The sequence below is a fragment of the Sciurus vulgaris genome, assembly GCF_902686455.1.
Source record: "Sciurus vulgaris genome assembly, chromosome: 4".
Taxonomy (NCBI): domain Eukaryota; kingdom Metazoa; phylum Chordata; class Mammalia; order Rodentia; family Sciuridae; genus Sciurus; species Sciurus vulgaris.
The window spans coordinates 177,736,933-177,762,217 of NC_136464.1; the positions used below are offsets into that span (position 1 = coordinate 177,736,933).

Here is a 25,285-nt window from a genome sequence, read left to right on the forward strand (position 1 = left end):
TTTTTAAGTGGCCAAAGGGCAAAAAACACACATTAACTTCAAATTAACAATAATAAGATTACAGTTGCATTTTCAAAACAAAATAATGGAAGACAGGCAACAATGAAAGGACATTAGGATAGCACTAAAGTGATCCAAGAAAACAACTTCCAATCTGGAATTCTAAGTCCAGTGAGAAAACTTTAGAGAAGAAAAGGGAAATAAAGAAATACACACACACAAACACACACACACACACACACACACACACACATCACACACACACACCAGACAGAATTCCTAACAAATAGACTGCACTAAATTGTAAATAACAACAACAATAATATGTGTAGACCAAAGAAAAATAAATTATTTATAACATTTTAAATACATAGAGCAATAAAATTATGGTAATAAGCAACAAAAATTTAGAGAGATGAAGTGCCAATTATACCAAAGTTTCCATATTGCCTTCAATAGTGTGAATTATTCAAATTTATATTGGAGTCTATTAAATCAACATTAAATGGAAGATGCACAATGATTGCAAAATATTTTGTAATGGATTTATAAACCATAAGATAGTAAAAATAGAAAATGGTATAATACAAACCATGTTTGATAAAATAAGAATACAAAGAGAAAAGAACATGGAAGAGGTTAAAACAAATAAAAAACAGTTATTAAGATGTTCTATATCAACTCTAATACATCAGTAAATTAATTAAATGTAAGTAGACTGAAAAATTTAATTAAATGGCAAAGATTTTTCAGAGTAGATTTAAAAAAAACTAAACCAAAACAAAATAAATCCATGTTTATAAGATGCCCTCTTTAAATGTCAGGATACAGAAAAGTTAAAATTATAAAAAATAATTGCAGGCAAACACTAAAGCAAAGAAAGCTGATATTGATATACTAATAATAAAGAACACATTAAAGTGAAAAAGCAAGATAATATCATAAAAGGGCATATCTACTAGTAATCCCACAATTTTACCTTAGTGTATAAAAAATAAAAGCAAAAACTGTCAGATCTAAATAAGATACAGAAAAATCCACAATCTTCATGGGAGATTTTCCACTCTGCTATTTTAGAACTAACAAAAGAGGCAACAAAATATAAATTAAAAAAATAGAAAATTTGAACCACACAATCAACAAACTTGGTGTAATTAACACATAAAATGTTGCACCTGGCAAACAGAAAAATTGAACACTATGTTTTCAATCTTCATAGTTCATTTGTTCTCTAATTATGTTGGATTTAACTTAGAAATTTAATGATATATTGTTATAAATGAATAACCAGGAAATTTCTAAATTTTTTAAATAAACAAGCACTTGTAAACAATCATGAGTAAAAGAAGAAATCACAATGCGAATTGTATGATATTTTACTAGATGAAATTATAATAAAGCATGGCTTGTGATTTTAGGTAAATTACAATATTACACATATGCTTAAATTCCTTATCAGTTTAAACATCAATGAGTTCATAATTTATACTCTGAAGAAGTCATAAACCAGCAATTTTCATCTAAAAATGATAGAAGGAAATAATAATGTGAAGAATAGAATTTGTACTACACACAAAAATACAACCGAAAAATCAACTCAACGAAAAGCATTCTTTGGAAAAGACTAAAAAAGTACAGTATACCTTGACCAAACTGCACAAGAGAAAAAGAGAAAGTTACCAGGGAAATGGGGCATCACTGCAGACCTAAGAAATAGGATCAGAGACAACATAAATGAAATGTATGCTAAGTACAAGAAGCCAGGCAGTGAGAGTGTACACTGTGTATTATCGATAGAAAGCTTTCAAACAGGAAAACTAACATATCATGTTGGAAGTCAGCAGCTTGCCTACCTTTCAGGTTTAATGATGTAATGGTATGTGTGTATGTTGGGGGGGTGGTTCTTGGGGTCTATTAGTATTCTATTTTTCATTCAGGCGCTCTTTCCACCAGTGTATTTATTCACGTCGTAAAAACAATTTATTACACTTCATGTGATTTGTGCACTTTTTAAAAGTGCATGCTATACTTTAATAAAATGTTTTTAAATTGAGATGGAATTTTGGATTGCTATAAAATTTATGGAATAGAATTAGATATGACATCCAAAATACCATTTAATAAAACTTTTGAAGCCTTCCATATTTGCAACTTAGTTTTGCATGAGACATACTGAGAAGAATTTCTAATCAAAAGCAAATAACTCTTGCACAGGAAATTCAGAATTACAGGGTTGTAATTCTACTTCTAATAGAGTGCAGACTATCTGTCCTTGGAAAAATTACTTATCACCCATAACTTTCTACTCCTTCACTTGGAAATATGGATAGTATGGTCTACTTTAAGGATGTTTTAAAGTGCACATATTTGATGTGGGCATATTGATGATTTGGGGCATGTATTTACACCACGATACCATGACAGTGATCAAGACTTTTGTGAGGTTCAGTGCAGATAATGGTCAGGTTTCATGAGCTATTATATTGGTTGCCTTATTTTTTACTTGAAACAATAGCTTTATCCATTTAGTAACACACTGGGACTATTCAAAGCAAAAAATGTTTAAAGAGGACCAGATGCAGCCACTCTGCTAGGGAGGACATAAAAAAAGTCTATAAAAATAGGTCAACAACTGCAAGGATTCTGGCAGTTGATCGCACCTTCCATATTTCAGGGGATTTCTCTCCCTCTTTATATTATCTTTTTCTAAGCCTCCAGAAGTATAACATGGGTTTAGCATGTTTGAAGGCCTGGGTTCAACACCTTCCTACTACCTAGCACCAAACAAACAAATGAACAACAACAACAAAAAAAAAAAAAAAAACCCACGGTCAATTTAAGTTTCATTTGTAGTATCAAAAATTCCTTTTTTGTGCACTTCACTACTAAGCTACATCTCCAGTCCCTTTTATTTTTTTTATTTTGAGATGGTCTCACTAAGTTGCTTAGGGCCTTGCTAAATTGCTGAGGCTGGCTTCAACTCTGCAATCCTCCTGCATCAGCCTCCTGAGTTTCTGGGATTACAGGCACTCTCCACCACTCCTGGCTTGTTATGTAGTTTCTTACCTGCAACTTTAAATAGCATATCAGTGTATGTAATATATGATCCATCCACATTTTTCCTCATGAAACAAGATTCTTGCAGTCAATATTGATACATCCACTTTTAAATCAGTATGTTTAATAAGCAGTTGTGTTTAAACCCTCTAAATAGAATTACCTTGAATGCAAGTGCTAATAACTACAGAATAACTCCCTGAAGCCTTAAAAAAATCCTCTTGACATATAATTATTTTCTTCACTGGAAAAATTGCCATTTACAGAGACTTCTACCAAGGGATGTTCCAGATTCTGTCACGGGTTTGAGAATCTAAAGTGTCATCAGTCAATTGCTACACAATCCATATTATTCTGGCCTTTCTTCAAAAGCAGTGTTTTCAATACAAATCCAGTAGCTTTAGTTCTACGTTTAACTAATTTGAGTTATTAAAATTGAGACTCTGTTATTTAGTGCGTGTCCCTGTCTTTCAGAAAAAACTCGTTGCCATTTGTCAGTCGGAATTGGTTAAAACCCAATTGTCTAATTTTTCTAGTCCATCCGATGCTACTATCTAGATTACTTTTTGCCAGTTTTCTATTTGATTTTTTTTTCTTTAACCCACTCTTCAAATGCACCACAGTGGCTATTTAGGAACTTGTATGCTGTTTGTGAGGACCATGTTCAGTATTACTTTAACAGGATGTCAAAGTGAAGCTCCGAATTCCTGAGGCGGCTAGATATTCATTTCAGTTGCAGGATGTGCTAATGTGAACTGTGATTTGGTGCATGTGTGTGTGTGGTCATTCTTTTCCCAGGCTCTTTCTGTATTTTGTCATTCATGTTTTATCTCTTTGTATGGGTTTTAACCTCCCCCCTAGAGTGACTGGGTCTTACGTATACAAGCGGCAAATTTTTAAAAACTCCAGTGGAAGAATCAAGTTCTACAAATATTGGGAGTCATTAAATTAAATTTTTATAGAAACTCGAATAGGTCTCTCTATTTTTTCTGTCTAAACATCCACATCTGTGAATATGAGAGAACTGTGGCTTTTATAAAAAGATGAAGACAGCCTGGGTGCGTACAGGGCGAGAGGGCAGGTCTTAGCCCAGCGAATTCAAATGTGTAAATTGGAGTTAAACACACTTAGCACTTGGTTTGTTTTCATGCCACTTGTCTTACCTGCACCCTGCAGCAAGCTTCACATTTATCTTTTTATTTACATGTATACAACATACACCTGCAACGTGTACCCACAGATAAGAACACCAGGGGCTGCAACAGTCTCGGCTTACACAGCAGATGAGGTGGTGACTGCTTGGAAGAAGCTAGATTGCATGCAATACAGAGGACTAATTAAACCATTGCTCCAGGCTGTATTAATGAGCTTCCAATAGGAAGTATGGAGCCTTGGCAAATCCCACGGCACAAGGAATGGGGAAGCAGGAGGACTTGGGGTCTGGGGCAGACACTAAGCACAGATCATGGTGAGGTCCCTGTGCTGACCTTTCAATGTAACATGGAATCCTCATGGCAAACAATGTAGTTGTCTTAACTTTCTAAGACCTAGCTAACGAGAGACTGACCGAGCACCCAAGGGAAGGATTTAAGTCTGGAAGGCGTCTTCGGAATTGTCTTGTCCAACCTAGAGCTCACTGCCTACAACTCTCTCTGTGCTAACAAGCTCCAAGCCAGGCCACGGCAATGTGACCCAGTCTCCCGTGTGCACCCAGAACTCTCCACAGGACCCAGTACACCTGGAGGTGGGCAGGCCTATGTGGAGCCGGGGGCTACAGCAAGGACAGTGGAAAAAGAGAGTCTTGCAGGCAGGATTTGGGAATTTTCTTACATTTAATTTTAAGAAAAAAAAAAAAAAATAGGACTGCTTCAGAAGATAACAGCAGGAATTCCGTAGACAAAATGAAAAAGGAACAGTAGTAAGCAGCGTGAGGCCAGCCAACTATGATGGCCCTTCAGTTAGTATTTTAAAACTCTGAGGTTGTGAAGTGCTATGTTTATTTTTTTTAAAAATTAAAGGAGCAGGAGCGTTTGTGTTGTAAGCTAACATACCTAACTACTACTGAGCTAATCCCTAACTACTACTATGATCATAGGGCAAAAGACACCCCCCGCCACCAAAATAGGAATTTCTTTTTTTATATCTGGGATTGAACCCAGGGGTGCTTAACCACTGAGTCACCCTCTAGCCCCTTTTATTATTTTTTTTTATTTTGACACAGGATCTTGCTAAGTTGTTTTAAGGCCTCACTACATTTCTGAGGCTGGCCTCAAACTTGCAATCCTCCTGCCTCAGCCTCCTGAGTCGCTGGGCTTATGAGCATGCACCACTGTGACCAGCACAAAGAGGAAATTTTAACTTCAGGGTGATTAGTTAGTATAGACATTGTAAAATGTGCTTAATATTGCACTATGGGCCAGTTTCACCTGACTATAGAATAAGCCATCCAGAAAGTAAAAAATTATAACATTTATGACAACACTTGGGCACCAGGGACATTTCTAATGGGGAGAATTGCATCAGCTCAGCAGCACTAACATGGGAACAGGAAACCTTACTCATTAGTGCCATGCTCTTGAAATTCCAGCAACTTTTACAGGTTTTGCACTTTTCCAAAATGCAAAGGCCTTAGGATTAAATAAGCAGAAGTTGGATGGACATGAAATGCTGCACCCTTACAGGAAAACCCAGCCTTGCCACTTTCTCAGATGGCCTACCCCCAAGGGAAGCCTGGGAGCTTGGGCATGGCTGTGTCTCCACTATGCTCTTCTCTCCAGGTTGCTGACTGGGTTCCAAGCATGGGAGAGAAGTGGAAAGATGGACTTCTCTGGAGGGTGTGTGTCACATGTCACTGGTCACGGTGGCCACTGCAGTCCCCATGTGCCATCATACTGAAGCTGTACCATGAGCAGAGGGAACCCTGTGGTCGACACCAGAGTCCACCCCAGGGGAATACAGAAAGCTGCTGGAATATGATGCCGACCACTATTACCACGTAGCAGCTGTTGAGTTAATTCTAAAAATGTGGCCCCTGCATCAGTCAGACCTGCTTCCCATACCTCCTCTGCCAAGTGTGAGTTCCTGGAAAAGCATTCCACTTACCCTCGTCCATGAAAATGAAAATAACACCACCTACTTCCCATGGCTGGAGAAGCACGAGCTGTTGTACACAGCACCTCTCATCCCAGCAGACGCAGTGATGTTTGGTTACTTTCCCTACGATTGCCGTAAATTTGTCAGGCATAAAGCTAAGCAACTGCTTCTACCTGGTGGGGATGTCAATGTTCTCATCCTTCCCCTCAACTCAGACCTCCACCCAGCCAGAAGAGAGGCAGCAGGTTCACGCATTCTTCTCCCCACCAAGCTAGGCCTCAGCATGAAGTTCTGTTCGTGAAAACAATAGTTGTCTCATTTGCTGAAATAAGGATGAGGTAATTATTGAACAATCTAAGCCACAGAAATGATTAAGGTGCTGGTGGCATTTACTTATGCAGAAAGATAAACAGAGTTAAACAATTGTAAGTTGGTCAAATGGTAAGGAGGATAAAAGAGCCAAGAACAAATATTTAAAGGGCACGATGTATCCAAGGATAGGCAGGAATTATTTACAGAAACTCAGAGATGAATAAGGCATGTGGTAGAATAGAAAGACATTAAGCAACGAGCTTCTGACTATTTTAAAGACCTTTCTAAAAGGGGGAGAACTGTTGGATCCTGGAAAAAACAAATAACTGCCTGTCCAGCGTTCAAGAGTTTTCTGAAGAAAGACACCGCGTTCATATGGCAGCTACTGAACCAATGGGTACGCCTCACTCCTGCAGCATCCAACAAGAGGAAATGGTAGAACCCTGTCTATAAATTTATTCTCATGCTTCAGTTGCTCGGCCTCTACTATCTGTCATACCTTGGGAGATCTTCATCATTCTGACAGTAAATACAATTTTTAAAAATCACAAACCCAAATGTAAGTAAGTTGCCTTAACTTTGTCATTAGGGCTCATAATTATGTATCTACATGTAACAGATGGGTACAAAGGAGAACATAGCAACATACTTGAAATCTTTAGATGTTAATAAAAGCCAGGACATCAGTGAAGACACTCCACATGTAGAAAATAAACTGTTAAATGACACAAGTTTATCATTATTTCTTTCTATATAATGCTTGAATTTAAGTGATGTTTGTCATTAAGTAAATTGACCACTATCTTAGTTTGCCAAATATTATGTGCTATGGTAGTAGTTAAGGACTTTGAAAATGGTTATGGCTGATGACAAATCTATTTTATTTGACTCTAAAGACCAAAATTAAGACTAACTCTTAAATCATTCACATTTTTCCATTTTATGGAGACAAGTCACTCAATCCACACATACTTCTTCCAAAGTGAGGAACTACCATGCACTGCCTAACCATGGTACCAATGAGCACCAGTAGCGTGTGGCAGAATATCAGGTCACATGGTGGCCGTCATGAATCTATTAACACACTCAGGTAGAAATCCAGAAACATCACAGCTACAAAAAGGTGATCATGTGAAGAGTTCAAATGGGCTAAAAGATAGGTCTAAATAGGTATTTTGATACAAAATGTACCTGCATTATAGTAAAAATAATGCAAATTTATTGGGAAAATTTGAATGCCAAATGCTGTACAAGTGTGACAAGAACTGTGAACTGATTCTTGAATTTGATCAATGACCTTGACAAAAGTGGTTCATTGGTGGGAAACAAAAACAAGTTAGAAAGGGTTCGAAGGAGACCGTGAGGAAGGGAGTTGGAAATTCCTCACTGGTGGAGTTTTGCCAGTAATCACAGTTAATTCAATAGGGACGAGTGACCAAGGGGATTCGCAGTTCAAGCAGGATATATTCCCACATACGTATATCCTGGTGAGAAAAATGGAGTAGTATATGGACATCTTATGGTGAAGAGAGAAAATAAGTGGCTTCATGACCCCGAATGGCAGAGGATATACTGCTCAGTTTGAGGGGGTTTCTTCCGTAGCCTGGAGCACTGAGCGCTCATCCCCATGTTTAGGATGAAAAGGAGGAGCCAGCGGATAGATCTGCAGACCAGCTTCCCGAAGCAGTGTGGAGTGTGTTGGAAATTCATGAAACGGAAGTGTGAGTGGGGATGGGAAGGACTCATCAGAGATGTGGCCAAAGACCTGCTGGAGTCATTGCCTATGCATCTGGCCAATTCAGATGTCTGATTTTTTTTTTTTTTTTTTTGTCAAAATGAGTTGTGTAAATGTAGGCACAAAGTAGGTAGGCACGCAGATGAACCTTTTTGTATTATGTCAGTAAGGTCACGAGAAAAGAGAAGCCAGATAAAATGTCAGTGAGATATCTCAAAAGAGCATATGGCTGGATTTGTAAGGTGGCACCAGTCGATGGCTCATCTTTGTGCACTTTCCAGAACGCATGGTATAGTGTACACGTGAGCAAGGCTCCATTACCTGATGTTTCCAGACTCAGTATTAAGAATAAGATGTAAGAAATCGATTGAAAAGGACTATGAACCAATTTGCTAATTTAAAAGCAGCAAAACAATACAGGTAGTAACTAGACATCTACCAATCTGTTATTTTCATGATTCATTTGTGACTCTATAACCTTGGTGAACGTAATCAATAAGACATCTTATTAGAAATAAGAAATACTTAAAATACATACTACTGGACAATTAATGAAAAAGTAATAAAATATAACAAAATTCATTACATAATAATTAAAACACTATAAGCAGTCCTTTTCAGATCAATGTTGCAATTTATTAAGGAGAAACACCATTATGTGCCATATCCAGACATTCTGAGAACTATCACATTCCTGTGTCAAAAATGACTTGGTAAAATAGAGCATGGTTTTTAAGCTCTCCCCAAAGCTTACAAACCAATCTCTACTTCTGGGTAAACTAACTTACATCCTTGATTTTAAAGTTAATAAACACTATTACAATAAAAGTAATTTTATTACTAGTACAAAAACAGTAATTGGATTGTTATTAATTTAATCATCAGATGTATATATTGAGCATGTCTTCTTATGCTGGGAAATAATGTGAATTCCATTAATGAAGAACTTCCAGTATAATAAAAAAATGAAAGACTATAAGTGGTAGGGAAAACCGATTTTGTTGAATACTGTCTGTGTCACTTGGTAGATGTTAGTCTTGGCAAAACCCAAACTCCTGAGCCTCAGTTTTTAAGGCTGTGCATTGGTGATGGATCTCAACTGTTATGGTATGGATTCAGGGGGCTTAGGCTTATGTGGTGACAGCTTGGTTTCTAGTGCAGACATGTCCAGAGGGGTAGCTTTGGGGAAATAATTGGGTCTTGAGGGCTTCTGACCACATCAATGGATTAATACATTGATAGTTTTCTAATTCGAATGAACTGTCAGTCTGTGGTTGGGGGGGCCAGGGATTAGGTGTGTCCCCAAGGGGACACCCCAGGGACCATTCCCTTCAACTAGGTCCTGTCTCCCAACAGTCCATTCAAATTAGGGAGACAGGATCTAGTTGAAGGGAGTGGGCCTGGGGGGTGCACCCTTGGGGACCATATCTAGTTACTGACCTCTTTCACCATTGACTGAAAGGCTGAGCCAAAATAAACTCTCCTCTTCTAAATTGATATTCTCAAGTATTCTTCACAGATGAGAAATTGACTAACACATCAATTATCAGAAATAATGAAATAATGTATATGGCAAGTGAGAATCAGTACTGGTTAAGGGAATTGACTCTGGAGTCAGTCTAGCAATCTGGACTTTAATCCCTACTCCACTCTTTAAAGCTATGTGAACTTGAGAATTTCACAGAATCTTTGTTGTTGCTGCTTCAGATTCCTCATTTTTAAAGTGAATGGATGGTTAATATTAGTGTTTTTTCCACTAATGGAAAGTCAGTGTACTAATGATGCATACTATAGTGTATCTACCACATAGGTTTCTTGTGAAGATTAAAAAGTACACAAGACAAGAGTTAAGTGTCATGTCAATAGCTGTTAACACACATTAATAAGAACCCTGTCAATTATAGCCACTGCTGTGTGTGCATTGATCTCAACTGTCATTTCTGCACTGTGAAATCTGTCCTGAGGATCACAGGATCTTTCATTCACTCAGCAAGGACTTGTGGAGTGCTAGTTGTATGCCAGGCACAGGCGAGGCTCACTCAAGTGGCTGTCCCCTACTGTCATACCAGTGGGTCCCAATTAATCCCAGTATTAAAGATCTATAAAAGTATAAGGAGAAACACACATTCCACAAAAGTGTTTCAAAATGAAATAGCATTGTGAAATGAGACATTTCCCTGAATGACAGAGTAGTGACTATCCTAGTGTAGTTCAGAAACAGTTTCCAGATTTCTACCACTTTGTCCTGCTACCTCTCACCCCAGGAAAAAAGTTGAGTTTCTTGAAATGAACGCTGGGCTCATAGTAGATTAAATTACTGAACTGTTTTCTAGTCATGCTAACACCATTGGCTTTAAATTGTGCTAACTTGTCTAAATTGGTCACTTACATATTTGAGTTTACCTTTATGAGTTAATTTCTTTAGCTCTTGGGTGATAAAATAACAGTATTTAAAGTATCACATATAACTTATATGATCTAAATTGTCCTTTGTTGTCTAGAAGTTTCTCATCATTTGGAATGAAATTAATGTAAAATATTAATAAGAAGAAATCTAGAATTCTAGAACTAAATGAACAAATTAAATTGAAAACCTTTTCCCTTTAAATTTCTGCCATTCTTTTTAAATTAAGTAAATAAAACTTAGAGGACTTACCACTTTACACAGGTGGTTCATAGTTTGAAAATAATTATTCTCAAAGTAACATTTTAAAGATTGAAGAGGTACAGGTACCTACACTCCCATATCCACTGTACCACTATTCACAATGGCCAAGAAATGGACACAGCCTAAGAGTCTGTCAACTGATGAGTGGATGAAGAAAACGTGGTACGTATGCACAAAGGAATACTATTCAGCGTGAAAAGAATGAAATTCTATCATTTGCAATAATATGGATGGAACTGGGGATCATTATGTTAAAAAATGAAATAAGCCAGGAACAGAATGACAAGTCCCACATGATCTCACTCACATGGGAAATGCAAAAAAGTTGATCTCACAGGAGTTGAAAGTAGAATAGCAATTACCAGAGACTGGAGAGCATGGGGTCAGAGGGAGGGAAGGGTGATCAGTGGGTCCTAGGTTAGATCTGGTGTGCTATTGCAGACTAGGGAGACTATAGATAGTGAAAAACGAATTCCAAAAAGCTAGGAGAAAGGATTGGAATATTTTACCATTAAAAATGACAAATGTCTGAAGAGTTAGATGTTTAACCTGATAAAAACATTATTCAATGTATATGTGTCTCAAAATACCATGTGATGGCCCATGTATATGTCTAGTTTATGTTGTTATTTGTTGTTATGTCTCAGTTATAAAATAAATTTAAAAATGAAAAATAAAATAATTTTAAAATCATAGAATTATTAACAGAACAAAATAGAAATTTGGAGCTGAATGTAGAACTACCCTAAAAATTCTGTTAATGTGAAATATAAAGTGGAATATGTAATTGATAATTATGGTAACTTCAGGATGAGAGGGGGTGAAATGGGGGGGACTTGGTGCCTCTCAAATCTTATATTAAACAATGTCAAAGGATTTATTTACCAGGTAGTTGACCTTAAGTATTAACTATTTTCTAAGTATATGTAAGCTCAACTCAATCTTTGAACATAACTGTAACTTTAATTACATCTAACCTAACCTAGTAAGCTATTTTACACTTTGTTGTGCCATTTTAAAATTTATTGCACCATGGCAGTATTAACCATTTTTGGAAATCTATTCCAAATATTTCTACATTTATTGAAACAAAATAATTAAGCCATAAGGAAAAATATATATATAAGCAAGCAACATATATGTTTTTGTCTCTAATATTATTTCATTTAACAATTCAGCAATATTCCCATAAGATTTCTAATTGAAAAACCACATTGCAAAACCGCCCTTGTTTAAAAAAAAAAAAAAAAAAAAAAAAAAAAACTAGGCTTTTCAATTTAGAAACGGTATAATTTCTTTCAACCATAATAATGAGCAGAAAACATAGGACTCTGACTATTAAAAAGCTATATCAAAAGATGTAAAGGAAGATTCCTACAGTCTTAGCAAACAAAAATAAAAACAAAAAAAGAGAAAAAGAAAAGGGGGGGGGGAGGAAAACGACCAAAATCCAGAAATAAAAAAGTAAAGACAAAAAATGCTTCCCAAAGAAAAGGAATATACTTTAGTGGTGGGGAAAAGGTTCTCTTGTTTTACGGGTATCTAAACACTAAAGTAAGTATGGGGTCTTTCTCTTATATGCATATGGTAATGGCTCAAAAATAGCACAAATACTGGGGGTCATGTGATTCCTATTTGCCGTTGATTATGTTCTTAGAAGGTGGATACTTCTTCCCTCACACAGAGCCTTGTAAGAAGGAAGGATGCTTCTCCTTTCTCCTTCTCTGGAAACTGATGGATTTCACTATCACACTGGAACAAAGCAGTTTGGTTTATGTAGGTGCACATACATTTCTGCTTTATAAATTACATATTAATTTGAAAACACACTTTAAGTAGCTCATTTTTCATTCCTGATTTCTTATGACACCCTGTAATTTATTTTAGGTAAGATGTGTTAGTAAGAAAGCCATACACCATTGATTAAACTTACATGGCCTATGATGCCATGGCTTCTATGATAGTAGCCAAAAACAAAAAAAAAGTAAATTGCAAGAAACATTGCGTTAGTCACACCAAAGATTTTGAAAGGTTATTATCCTGCTAGCAACGAAGGCTCTCATTTGGTTTAAAATTTCAAAATAAAAATGTAGAACATTTAGAATAAAATGTTTATTTATATATCACTGCATTGATCTTCTGTTTAAGTTTTCATTTTTTGTTAGTAATCCCAACAAAACTATTTGCAAAATGTTGATTTACTGTGTATTCCTCTTTCTTTAGTTAAAGTAACATATCTGCTAAATATGTGTTTTCATATATTATGTAAGCCTTAAAATGAGATTGTTTATAATCTTGCTTTCTTGTGAGTAACTCACAGATATGTCCCTTCTTCCTAATCCCTCTAAAATGGAAAAAAAAAAAAATCCATGTGTTTATTTGGGGAAAATAACAAGATATAAAAATTTGAAAAGTATCTTTATCTCTAAAATGTTCTGTTAGAGCAGTGTGGTTTAAGGTCATGTTTTTGAGCTTTAGACCTGTTCACTTTCCTTGTTCCACTCCAATTCAAGGGCAATGATGATTGTCCAGGGCCTGGGCAGCTTTCTGTCAAGATCTGAGAGACAATGAAGATGCAGAAAACAAACTTTGCTTCTTCAATAGAATCGAGTAAGATGTGCACTCAGTAATGGCTATCAGCTGTCGGCAAGAGCATACAAGAGCTGGTACAAGATCATACAGTGCCCCTGGAGGATTGTTTTTAAATTCTATGCAATGAGGGAAGACTTCTCAGAGGAGATAATACTTTCTCTGAGCTTTCAGAGACAGGGATAATTTCCGAAATAGGGATAATTTCAACAGGTGAATATAAAAATGGAGGGAAGATTCTAGGCATTCTTTAAAAAGAAAGAAAGAAAAAAGAAGAGGGTTTGGAAGCAGACGGTTAATTTGGAGGTTATTGAATTGTGTTTGGAGTCTCTGGAGGTAAGGGAGGAGACGGAGGTGAACTGGAAAGGTGGTGTGGAGTGGCAGTGTCTGCCACCACAACTAACAGCCATCCTGAAAGTGTCCTTCACAAGACCAAGTCCTTCTGTGGGAGGAGGGGTTTGAAGGTGAGAACAGGAGTAGGGTTCCAACTCAATACTCTTAATATTAAGTACATTACTCCTTAATGAGTATTAAAAAGTTCCTAAATTTAAGAAATGTTTATTGCCCTTCCCTATGACACAAAATACCAAGCTATTCTTTGTTCTATTTGCAATCATGGCAACCTGTGTTCTCTACAATAGCTTCTCCCAACAGGCTAAGAGTTTTCCCACTCCAGGTTGTGGGCACACATGCGGTTCTTTCTACCTGTCCTTGAATCTTTCTCAGATGTCAGTCCTCAACCTGTAGATCTGAGCATGGGGCATCCTGACTACCTCATCTACTTAGATCCCTCCCTAGGACACCCCCTCCTCCACCCTACAATTCTCTACCTCTACAAACTTGTAGGACTTTTAATTTGATAGTTTCTTATTCATTTGTATCTGTCCATAGAATGACTTTCCGTTCCATGTTCAGGAGCTCCATGATGGAAGGAACTTTATCAGTTCTATTCACCAATCTGAAGATAACTCCTGCATATTGTAGAGTTCCATAATTGTTTGCTGAATTAATGATTTGTAAGTATTTAGATAAATAAAACTTCCACCCTTAGAAGTTGTGTCTTTAAATTAACAAGTCAGAATTTAAAAGCTTCCTGGGGGCAATTATTATGCAGAGCATATAAGAAAAAGGGAAATATACTTAATATGTTACTTAAAGGTTGTTACTTAAATAACCTTTAAGTAATCAATTATATATAATATAGAAGTATATCAATATATACCAATGTATAAATTACATAATTTTAACATATTTCACAAATATTTAAGTACTCAAATAATTATATAATAGTCATATGTTGTATATCAATATATAATGTAGATGATATAAAAGTTTAATATTTGTTTTGCTTAAAATTAGTAATACTTAAGAACTAATTTTTATCTGATACTCAAGATCTATGTGTATAAATTTCTCCACTAAAGAACTTATTTCTTTATAAACAGAAATATAAGGAAAACAAAAGAAAAGGTTCTAATGAAATTACTTCTAACTTCTCTTCCATACTCTCATCAAAAATAAGGGAGCAAAGTGACCTTAAATGCAGTTTTCTTACAGACCATTGAGGCATGTGTATTATCTCAAATTCATGACTACCAAGAGAGCAGTCAAGGTTGAAAATAGAAATTGACTGTTAGAGAGCTCAGATATCTTTGTACACTAGAAAAACCATATACCCTATCTTAAAATCCACTAAGTATGAAGCTAATCACCCAATATCACACACAAGGTTTGTAGTCCACATTTATAATATAATCTACTTGCTATATATTTAAAGAATGCACTTAATAACTGTGTCATTGTTTGTATTAAAATAAGTCCATCTAGAAAAGAATACATTCATATACTTTAAAAAGAGATGGTCAATTCAGAACCCACCATTGTAAAGGCTGTATTCCAAGGGACACCTTGATGAAATGGGGGGACAGGCCACCAGGGGCAGCTAATGACAAGGTGGAGCTCCAGCATGAACAGTAGTAAGAGCAAGGGACTTGATATGACACAGGTGTGCTGGGGAAGGCTCTAGGCTAAAGTCAAAAGCAAAAATTCAGTTTTCCTAAAAGCTTGTGCACTGGTCAGAAAGATTATTTCCCCCTACTCTACAAAAAGTTTCTCCTCTGCCATTTATGTCATTGTATTTCCCTTAGGATATGCACTCTGACATTTCTCAGATGTTTGCCTTTTTAAGGTTGAAACTAGGAGCAAGTAATCTCTAATTTCTTACTGTAACAATGAACAACTGTCTTATTAAACTATTTAGTGTTAGTCTTTGTTTTAAAAATAAAACCACATATTAAAACTTTTGGTCACGAACCTGTAAATGTGTGAACACACATACATTCGAAAAACATGCAAAATATATGCTTCTCTCCGCTGTCTTCCTAGCGACACTTAAAACAAACACAGCTGGGCACCGAGAATACAATGTGCCAGCAAACGCATACTCCATTAATGTAAATACATTTTTCTGTTTCCTGCCAAGCCCACTCGGTTATGAAAAGCAAGCAAGCCCCAATTCTCTTGCAAAACACCCCACATGCTCCTACAACAACCACCCTTAGCAACTGCATGTGGAGACAAGCAAAGAGAGGGACACGAGCTGGGCTCCATCTCTTGAGTGGGTTGCCTTCTCAGACCCTGACATTTCTTAAAGTCAGAAAAAGAAGGTCATGCTAGACGTAGTTGTTTCTCAAAATAATAATGATAATAATAATACCTATAGTAAGGTAACTATTATGGTCATCTACATGTGGTCGTTTCTTGTTTTGCCTCATGCACTTTGAGGTTTTTCATATTTGGGATTTATACTTCTCCAACATCCCTCGGCCACTCAGACTCACCCACCTTGGGACTCACTGCGCCCGGACCCCATCCCAAGATTTGATTAAGGGACTTCAGAGCAAGCTCTCAGAGCTGTCCGATAACCAGCTCTCTGGTAAATCTCGAACTAGTTCCTTAGTTCGCGCACCCGACTCTGCTCACTTCTTACTCCTGCCCTGCTGAGGGCACCTTAGGGATCACAGCACTTCGCCAAGTCTGTGAACCCTGGAGGTCTCAGGAGGCCAAGTGAAGCCAGGCACACCGAAATTCCTGAGCCTCGAATGGGACTGCAAGCAGCAAGCGCGATCCGAGGTTTGCAGGAAGGAAGCCCCTTTGCCAGTGTTCTAGAGTCGCACTCCATGCCCAGGGAAGCCAGGAGTCTGGAGCCCAGACAGGTTTCCTAGCTCCCCGCCCGCGGGCGGCTGGAGAGCACCGGGCCAACTTACTAGGTGCTCGGGGTTGAGTTTTTAGTGGCTACAGGTTGCCTGACAGAAGACTCAGCTCCCCGCGGATGGCGCTCAGAAGGAGACCTGGGGGTTGGGGAGGGGTGGACAGCAGGACGGAGGAGGAAAGGAGGGCGGGGATGCCGGGAGCTCGGGAGAGCTCCATCCGGCAGGAGACGGAGCCCTCCGAGGCGCACCTCCCCACGGTGACCCACACAGACCTTGGCGCCGCAACCTTCGCTTCTTGAGGCCGAAGATGCGCACTTTGGAGAAGATATCCACCAGGTTGCCATTGCAGAGCCCGCGGTTCTTGCTGGGGCTGCTCCGCCTCCTGCTGGCAGACGGCCGGTCCCAGTGCTGCTCCCGCGCCTGCCGCTTCTGGCGGATCAAGCCGCTGGCGATGGCCGCGGCCATGGTGGTCCAGGGAATGGGTCCCGGGGAGGGAGGGGACAGAGGAAGGGGAGCTGGGGGCACGGGAGAGGAAAGGGGCGGCGCAGATCGTGGCTCGCCTTCGGGGAAGCAGAGGGAGGGGCGGTGTGGCGGGGTCGGGAGAGAGGTAAGGGCGCTCAGTCCCGACTAGGACCCATCGCCCTGTCCACCAAAAGCCGGGCCAGGCGCGGAAATGCGCCCGGGCAGCGGGGCGAACCCCGGGAGCCCGAGGTCCTGACCGCTGCCTCCCAGCCGCGTCTGAGTCCAGAGCGGGACTGCAGCTGCGGGCGCTGCCGGTCACCCGGCGTCGCCGGAACCCTCTCGGGGGTCCCCACCGCAACAAGCTCTGTCTTCTTGCCCTGCCCGCCTCCCCCGCGGGAGGTAAAGCCGGCCGCTTCCTTCTTGGGCACCGGGTGGAGGACAGGTCCCGGCAGTGTCTCAAAGGGTCCGTGGGTCCGGGGCGTGCTGGGCAGGTCTCAGCGCCCGGCTCTAGCTGCCCTCGGGCAGGTGCCGCCGCCGCCGCCGCCTGCTCTGGGCTTCTGCCGGTGATTGTCAAGTGCTTTGGAAATCAGCATCTGGAGAGAGCAATCTTCTCCCCTGAGATCGCTAATCAAAGCGCTCCGTTCCCACCCCACTACACCCCCACCACCTATGTGGTCTCCCTCCTATGTATCTCTTCAGAAAGGAAAAAAAAATAGTATTTATAATAATGATTTAAAATAATAAAAAGAAAGCTAGAATGGATTGCAGGGGGTGGGGTGGTAAAACGCTGAGCCAAAGCAGGTGGAATGGAAGGAATATCGTGCGCTTTTTCTTAGAAGAAACTCCCAGGTTTCTGAAGCTGCCGCGGCTTAGCTGGGGCTTCTGGGTCTGAACGTGGGTCCTGGTCCACAGAAACTGTGAGCAGCGGTTGGAGGGCGAGGTGGTTTCTGCTCTCCGGTTAATCCCTTTAGCACCAAAGTCCCCCCACTGCTGCCAGGAGGTGGGAAGAAGGAGACCAGGCGGGAGGAGAGGGTGTCTGGAAGAGGGAGGCGTCTCCACTCCTCACCTAGTCTACCCAAACTTGCTGGACTCTCCCTTCCTCTGTTAGGAAGGGTAGGTTTATCATTGTGAAAGAGCAACATGGAGCAAAAAGAGAGAAGAGAAGCAAAGAGAAATGTTGTAATGTACTATGGAAAGACCCCATTCCCCAAACTGCTAACCAGTCCTTGGAGGAGGAAATGACAGCCACTGCCTGCGGTTCCAATCAGCAGCTGGATAGGATAAATGTCCAGGAGAATATTGAAGAAGACAGGAAAGAAATATTGGGGGTGCGGGGAAGGGAAAAGAAAGGATGTCACAGCATTCTAGTGACAGCAAAAAGCAACCAGACGGAGGACACTCATATGCGCTGCCGTCTTTTGGCAAGCTCTGTCATGGAGCAAAGCCATATGAACTGTGTCTGAAATTCAAATCTAACAGCTGCTGCCTCCTCCCCTCGGCTCTCTGCCTGTGACCTGACAGTGCTCTGTCTTGGATAACTGAAAATATGAAAGTCCAAGAGGAAAGGAGAGAATGGAGGGCACCTGCAAAAAGGAGCTTGGGAGAGAAACACTTCATGCTTGGACGAACACAGATTCTGTGGTTTCTAGGATACACTGAGCGGCAGAACCAAGTGTGGCTTTTGCTCCAGGCTTCTTCCCTGTATTTTGCTATCATCACAGGAAGGTAAAGAAAAAACCCGTAAAAACTAGACTTCTCGCAATCCAGTGGGAAGATAGAGAAAGAAGACTCCTTTGGTAATCAAGAGCCTTGTAAAAATCTTCTCCAGTGACTGCTTTAGAGCTGGAAAGGGGACGCACACGACACAGGCAGCCCTGGGAGCAGTTCTGAGCCAAAACATACTTTTTCTTTGTCTCAGGAATAGGCAGAAAGTACTACAAAGACTCACCAGAGGCAAGCTGGAGAAGTGCAGCCAAGAACTGATTACAGGGAGGCTGGACACCTGCTCCACACACTAATTCATGGCCTCTCCCAGCAGCAGTCACTGCTCTGCTGCTATTTATTATGTGTACTCTATATTTACTAACAAGTCTCCTTTGGGGGAGAGAATTAAATCTAATGGAGGGTGAAGATTTGGGTTCAATGCAGACGACATTGACTTCAGGATAATGTATAACATTTAATATTAAAGGGCATACTCTGTAAATTTATTTTCTCCACCTTGCTGTGACATCAACAAAATACCTTAATTACTTAAAGGAATGTACATGCTACTTTGCCAAAATTTGCAGTTTCTAATTGCCCAGGAAGTAGTAAAAGTGAGGAAAATGGGATGCTAATTATTTTGTTCTACTTTTATGACTTTATTTTCTGTTTCATATGTCTTTGTTCTTCCATTGTTAGTGAGTGTGTATTTATGTTGTATTGCCATGAACCTGCCTAGCAAGGGGAGAGCCATCTATACAGAGATGGACATGCCTAATAAAATGCCTATTGACATATACCTGTTATTTTCTGGTTCACTGAAAAAGTTCCACTGAACATTAAGAGCCATTACTCCTGACTTCCATTATTGAGGAGAAGCCATTTGGACATTTTAGAAGTTCTACTTTGGAATTTCTGAATGACTTCATGATTAAAGCAAATAGATTTATCTAAAGCTTTTTGTAACGATTTTTTTTTTCAGAGAAGTAAAATGTTAAGTGACCTTTTAAATCTGCTACAGCTCTACCCACGAACACACCTAGTTTGATTTAAAGATTTTTTTAAACCTTTGGATGCATGTGCCAGGTATGTTAATTTAAAAATAATGAGATTGAACTTCATGTTATAACTATGTTATATTTTCTTTCCAGGCATGTTTTCATTCTGCAGTCATTTCCCAAATCTCTGGGTTGGGAGGTAAGCAGGCAGGTAGATCCGCTCCCAAAGACCCTTTCCTCTGTGTTCACCAACCTCCAGAGGAGGCTGAGATTCAGCACCTCGGACAGGGACCGCGCCCGGGGTAGTTCCACAAGCAGAGAGGTCAGTTGAATGGACAAGAGAAGCTGCCCGTGAGGGTCTCTGATACTCTTCCCCCTTGAATGCAGTTTTTCACCCCCTTCTTTTTTCAAGACGGAACGGAAATTAATCCTTACTGCTTCTAGGGACATTAATACCACACCTTGGAGCACAAAGCCTTTCTGGTTTTCAACAACCGAGAAATACTCTGCTTTCTTGATGCTTTTGGACCCCTGGCACAGCGCCTGAACACCGGACTCCTGGGGCTAGGGGTATCTTTCAGATAGCGAATCTCACAAACCTCAAGAGGTCGTGTCTATTCTTTGTGATTTCCTATTTTAACAGGAAATAGGGGAGAGGGACAGAATTGGGATAATTAAAGTCTTTTAGCTTAAACCCTGCGCTTTCCTATTATCTCCCCCAAAACGCGGGTTAGTTGTTTACAGATGGAGATAAGTGAAAGAAAACGCAAGAGAGCCATCTGCTGTCTTAAGCTGTGATAATAGAGCATGCGAAGCTAGGTTGAAAAAGGATCCGGGCACAAACACAAATCCAAAGGTTACTATAATTCAGAAAAGAATTTCTCGCTCATCAGAACGTTCTGGGGTCTATTAATTTCACCTTTGACTTTATAAAGGCGCGTGCGCACACACACACACAAACACACACACACACAAATGAAGTACTGCCCAGGTAGTGTAGCTCTGGACCAAATGGTAGGAGTCTGAAGTCATTTCAGACACTCTTGGTTCATTTCTTGATTCTACAACTCCCTGGATATATGGTGACCACCAGAAAGTTGCTTTGTTTTCTCAGTCTCAATTTCCTCCTCTCTTAAATGGAGATAAGAAAATATGCTCAACTATATTTAAGGTAAATATATTAGTGCGGTATCCTGCTGTTCAACAGATGAACTCTAATATTATCACCATATTCCAGACCCCCTCATTTCTATCCTGTAAATTCTTTTTCAAATAATATATATTACGTGCATATTATATATGCACATATATGTGTATGTATGTATGTATATGTGTATGTATGTATATATGTATACACACATATGTATATGCATGTATATTTGCTCACCCCTTAAAGGACAAGATTTTAAATAATCTGAAATGTAACAAAATATCTTACATTTGGTGAAAGAAGTCTAAGTTCAAACTTTAGGCATTATTTACTAGATTTGTGAACTCAACCCTGTAAACTGATTTCCTTAACCCAAAATACTAAGAATAAAAACATTGCCTTTCCTCTTAAAATTATTATGAAGGCCTTTGAGAAAACACTTCTAAAACTGAAGACTGTCACACAGACATCTGTTCCTCAGAAGGTTATTAATCCACTCCTTCTCCGCACTAGAAGACCTCCTGAAGTCACCTATGTTCCTTTGGACTTCTACTTGTGTGTGTTGTTCCCTCTATCTGGAACATTTTATTGACCCTTCTTCACGCTCCTCTTTGAAATATAAAGCCATGGTTACAGTGGTCGGAGCAAGACAAATAGAGACTTGACTGTGTGTCTGCAAGCAGTTTATTTAACCTCTCTAAGCCTCAGTTTCTCCTTCTGTAAAACTGTCACAATACGATAAGGTTATTATGAGAATTTATGGAGAACATATATACTAAAGTACTTAGAGTAGTACCTGGCACAAAATGGAAACTTAGTGAATAGTAGCTTTGATAACCACTTAATTCTTCCTCATTGATATTAATTGATCCATAGGTTAAGTCTTCACTGGGTCACTCTACATCAACCCAGTAGGTGAGCCAGCTGACTTTTAAAGTTAAAAAAAAAAAATAGAGCTTTGAGCTCTGTCCTTGTGAGGTGTACAGTCTGGCTTAGCTTTCAGCACAGATAGCTTCTCTGTAAAACCTTAATGCTACCCACCCCAACGTTGCCATCTCCAATTTGTGCCAAATCTTGTGTCTCTTCTAAATGTTTCCATTATGCCTATGTTAACAGTACTGGTTAGCTGAAGAGAAGCTAGAACAACTTCTTCTACAAAGATGCACAACTGGCATCTTGTATTTCACATGGTCAAGACTGAACTACCCTTCTTCATTCTTAAACCTCTCTTCTTCCATCTCCCCTGTCTCTGGAACAGCAACCCCCAACCGTCTCATTCCTTAGGCCAAAAGCTTTGACTTCATATTGATCTCATTCTCTCTTTAACACTCCCCCTTACGTGCTCATCAAGATATATTTACTCATTTTTCAAAATATATCCAGAATATGATCACTTTAAGTATCTCCACAGCTACCTACAAACCATCATCATTTGGACTAGTACAACAGCTACCTAACTGGTCTCTTGGGATCCACCTTGCTCTTCTTCATATGTCCTTAACACTGCAGTCTGAGCATTAAAGGTAAAAAACCAGATTACATCACAACCCTGCTCAAAATTCTACACCTCTACAGAAATTGCAATCCTCACAATGGCCTCCAGTGTCTAGTATGATTTATGTTTCACCTTGGCCTCCATTTGTTTTCTGACATCATCTCTATCTCTCTCGCTTCACTCACCACTTGCTGATCCTCAACCCACCTGGTACCTCCTGTGATAAGACTTTCCTATTCCATCTGACCCTCGCCTCCTCCAATTCTTTTCTTAAATATTTACTCACTAAGCTATTTAAATCACAGACTGCAAGCACAGACAATCCCTGGCCTCCTGGTTTTATGGTTCTAGATAAATACTCAGGATTTTAAAAATTTCTATGTATTCTCTCTATCTATTCCCCCCTTTAAAATATAAGCTGATGAGGCTTACATATAAGCCTAAATGTAAAGACAAAATATTATCATCCTTCTTTGTTTAGTGGCACATATCCAGAGCTTAAAATTGTGTCAGCAGAGTAGGTTCTCAATAAATATTTGTTTATTGAAATATTAGGAAGTTGGATGCATAGACAGACAGTTAATGCCAAGTAAGAGGTACAGAAAATCTTGCTTAGCCCAGTCTGTCAAGGATGAATTACCCTATGGTGCTTGATAGCCTTACGCAACAAGATACCTAAAATTCCAGCTAGATTACATACAATCTCAACTCCATAGGTGGAATAACGAGAGTACTTCTGCCTTTGCTTGGTGGCTTAAACTCAGCCAGACATGATGTACTGGGCTTTTTCAAGGATGTGACACTGATGTTCTTTAACTAGAGAGAACTTTCACTACTGATCCTTAGGATCCAGTCCCTACCCCACCAAGAACATACTGTTTTCTCTCTTGCTTTCAGGTTGCCCCTTTTTGAATTTGCTTCTAGGCCATCACAGAATTTGAAACCATATGAAAATATTTTACAGAATTATCTATGAACATAAAAGTAAGTGAATCCTAACAGAAGAAAACATGTAAATAAGAAATAGCCTTATTAATATTGGTTTCATTATTAAAGGGGGATTTTGCCTTTGATTTCTGAGTTTCTATGATGCTCTAGGTGATTTTGTTACATAAATGGCTTGAGTTCCAAACAGATAACTTTTTGCAAGGTTTGCTAAAAAAGTTCACAGTTTTTATTTTTGATTTTTTTCCAAGTAAACAAGATATCCTAAGGACATATATTGTGTACTGATATCTGTATTAAATTATTTCACTTGTTATTTTTCACAAAGTAATAGTCTGCCTGTTTTTCCTGAATTTCTGCCATTGTCACAGACACTATTTCAACTTTCCCAAATTCATCAACTCTAGGAAACTATTAATTTTAAGATGTATCATTATTTTACATATCAAAGAAAAGGAAAAAAACCACTTCATTAAAATATGTCATTCCATGGATTAGCCTACTAATTTCAGATGTGTTTATACATAAAACAATTTTCATCTTAAGATCAATTAAATATGGTATAATAGCATTATACAAGTCTATAAATGGCAATTATACCTTTGCCAGACCTGTTATACTCTCTATTTTGCTTAGATGCCACATAACTTTTGGTGGGGAAAAAAAAAAAAAAAGATTTTAAATGATCCAGAGCACCTGTATTTTGAAACATCTTTCTGTTGTTTTTATTTTAATATCCACATCTCCTAGTAGCACTGAACTGGAAAGGCACATGGGATGAAAATAACTCTTCCACACATATTTTCTCTATATGTGTTTTATCATCTCTATATAGTGAGTTGCTCACTCCATTTCCTCACATGATTTCCTCTGTGTCAATCACTTTTGAAATTCCTAGAAATCACCTAACTAAGGATAAAATATGAGGATTCAACATTGCTTTTGCAAAAATGAATTTATTACAAGCTAATTTGGGTTGGACTTGAGCATGATGAAAAGTGTACACTGGCATTTATTTCCATCTTCTGTGTGAGATTTACAGGTTCTATTTGAAAATGTTTATTTCTGGAAATGTGGTAAATACTGATGACCCTTGTTTTTACTCATTTGGAAAAACATAAAAAATAATGTTAAGAATGCTCTTGACACAGTTTTTCAACTAGTTAATTAAGGGTCATTATAGTCCAAGTTCAAAATTATATTTTAGTTTTTCTGTGATAGTATTATTGACCTTTATTTCAGATTCAAAGGGTAGTCTAAAGGAATGTTAAAGTACTTCAGATGTTCAAAACTAAGTAATTTATTAATGCTCTACCAGTCTTGTTGATTAACTTTGCTGGAAACATTTATTTCTAGTAAGCAACAGATTTCCATCTATTAAAAAAACCTGGAAGGAATTTTATTGTTGCTTGATATTTTGGTTCAATAAAGAAAAAACTGAAAAGTATTGGTACCAAAAACTTGTGAGCATTTTTCCCTATAGAAGAAATACCAGATTGATACTAACAGATGGCTTAGCTTTACAAATCTAGTGTATTTTTAAAATCTGGCTAATAAGTTGGAAAAATATTCTTAGCAGTTTCCAGCATTCTATATTAAAGTGAATTTAAAAGGTGTAGAGCATTCATTTAAAAGTTGTGAATATTTAATTATATTTCCTTACTTTAAAACTTTAGTGGAAGATAATAATACCATCAATGTTAATGGTAAATCCATGGATTTTTAAAGACTGATGAATATCTCAACAGACAAAATACATTATTCACTCTCTAAAATGTTTTAGAAAAAAAATTTATTCATGATCTTACCGCAAAGATTCTGCTTTTATGTTAGTGATTTCTGAAGAAAAATAATCTAAATAATCT

General features: G+C 38.6%; 1 protein-coding gene across 2 annotated transcripts in view; it reads right to left on the reverse strand.

Annotated features, from left to right (window-relative positions):
- Positions 1-25,285, reverse strand: part of FGF14 (fibroblast growth factor 14) — a 613,591-nt gene that overhangs the window by 184,316 nt on the left and 403,990 nt on the right. Inside the window, exon 1 of one of the 2 annotated variants that reach the window (XM_079138648.1) lies at positions 16,939-19,749. The exons of the other annotated variant lie outside the window; for it this stretch is intronic. Within the exon in view, the coding sequence (XP_078994774.1) occupies positions 16,939-17,131 (193 nt within the window). The 5' untranslated portion in view covers positions 17,132-19,749. Of the gene's footprint in view, positions 1-16,938; positions 19,750-25,285 lie in introns of those variants that run through there. 2 annotated transcript variants of the gene reach the window in all.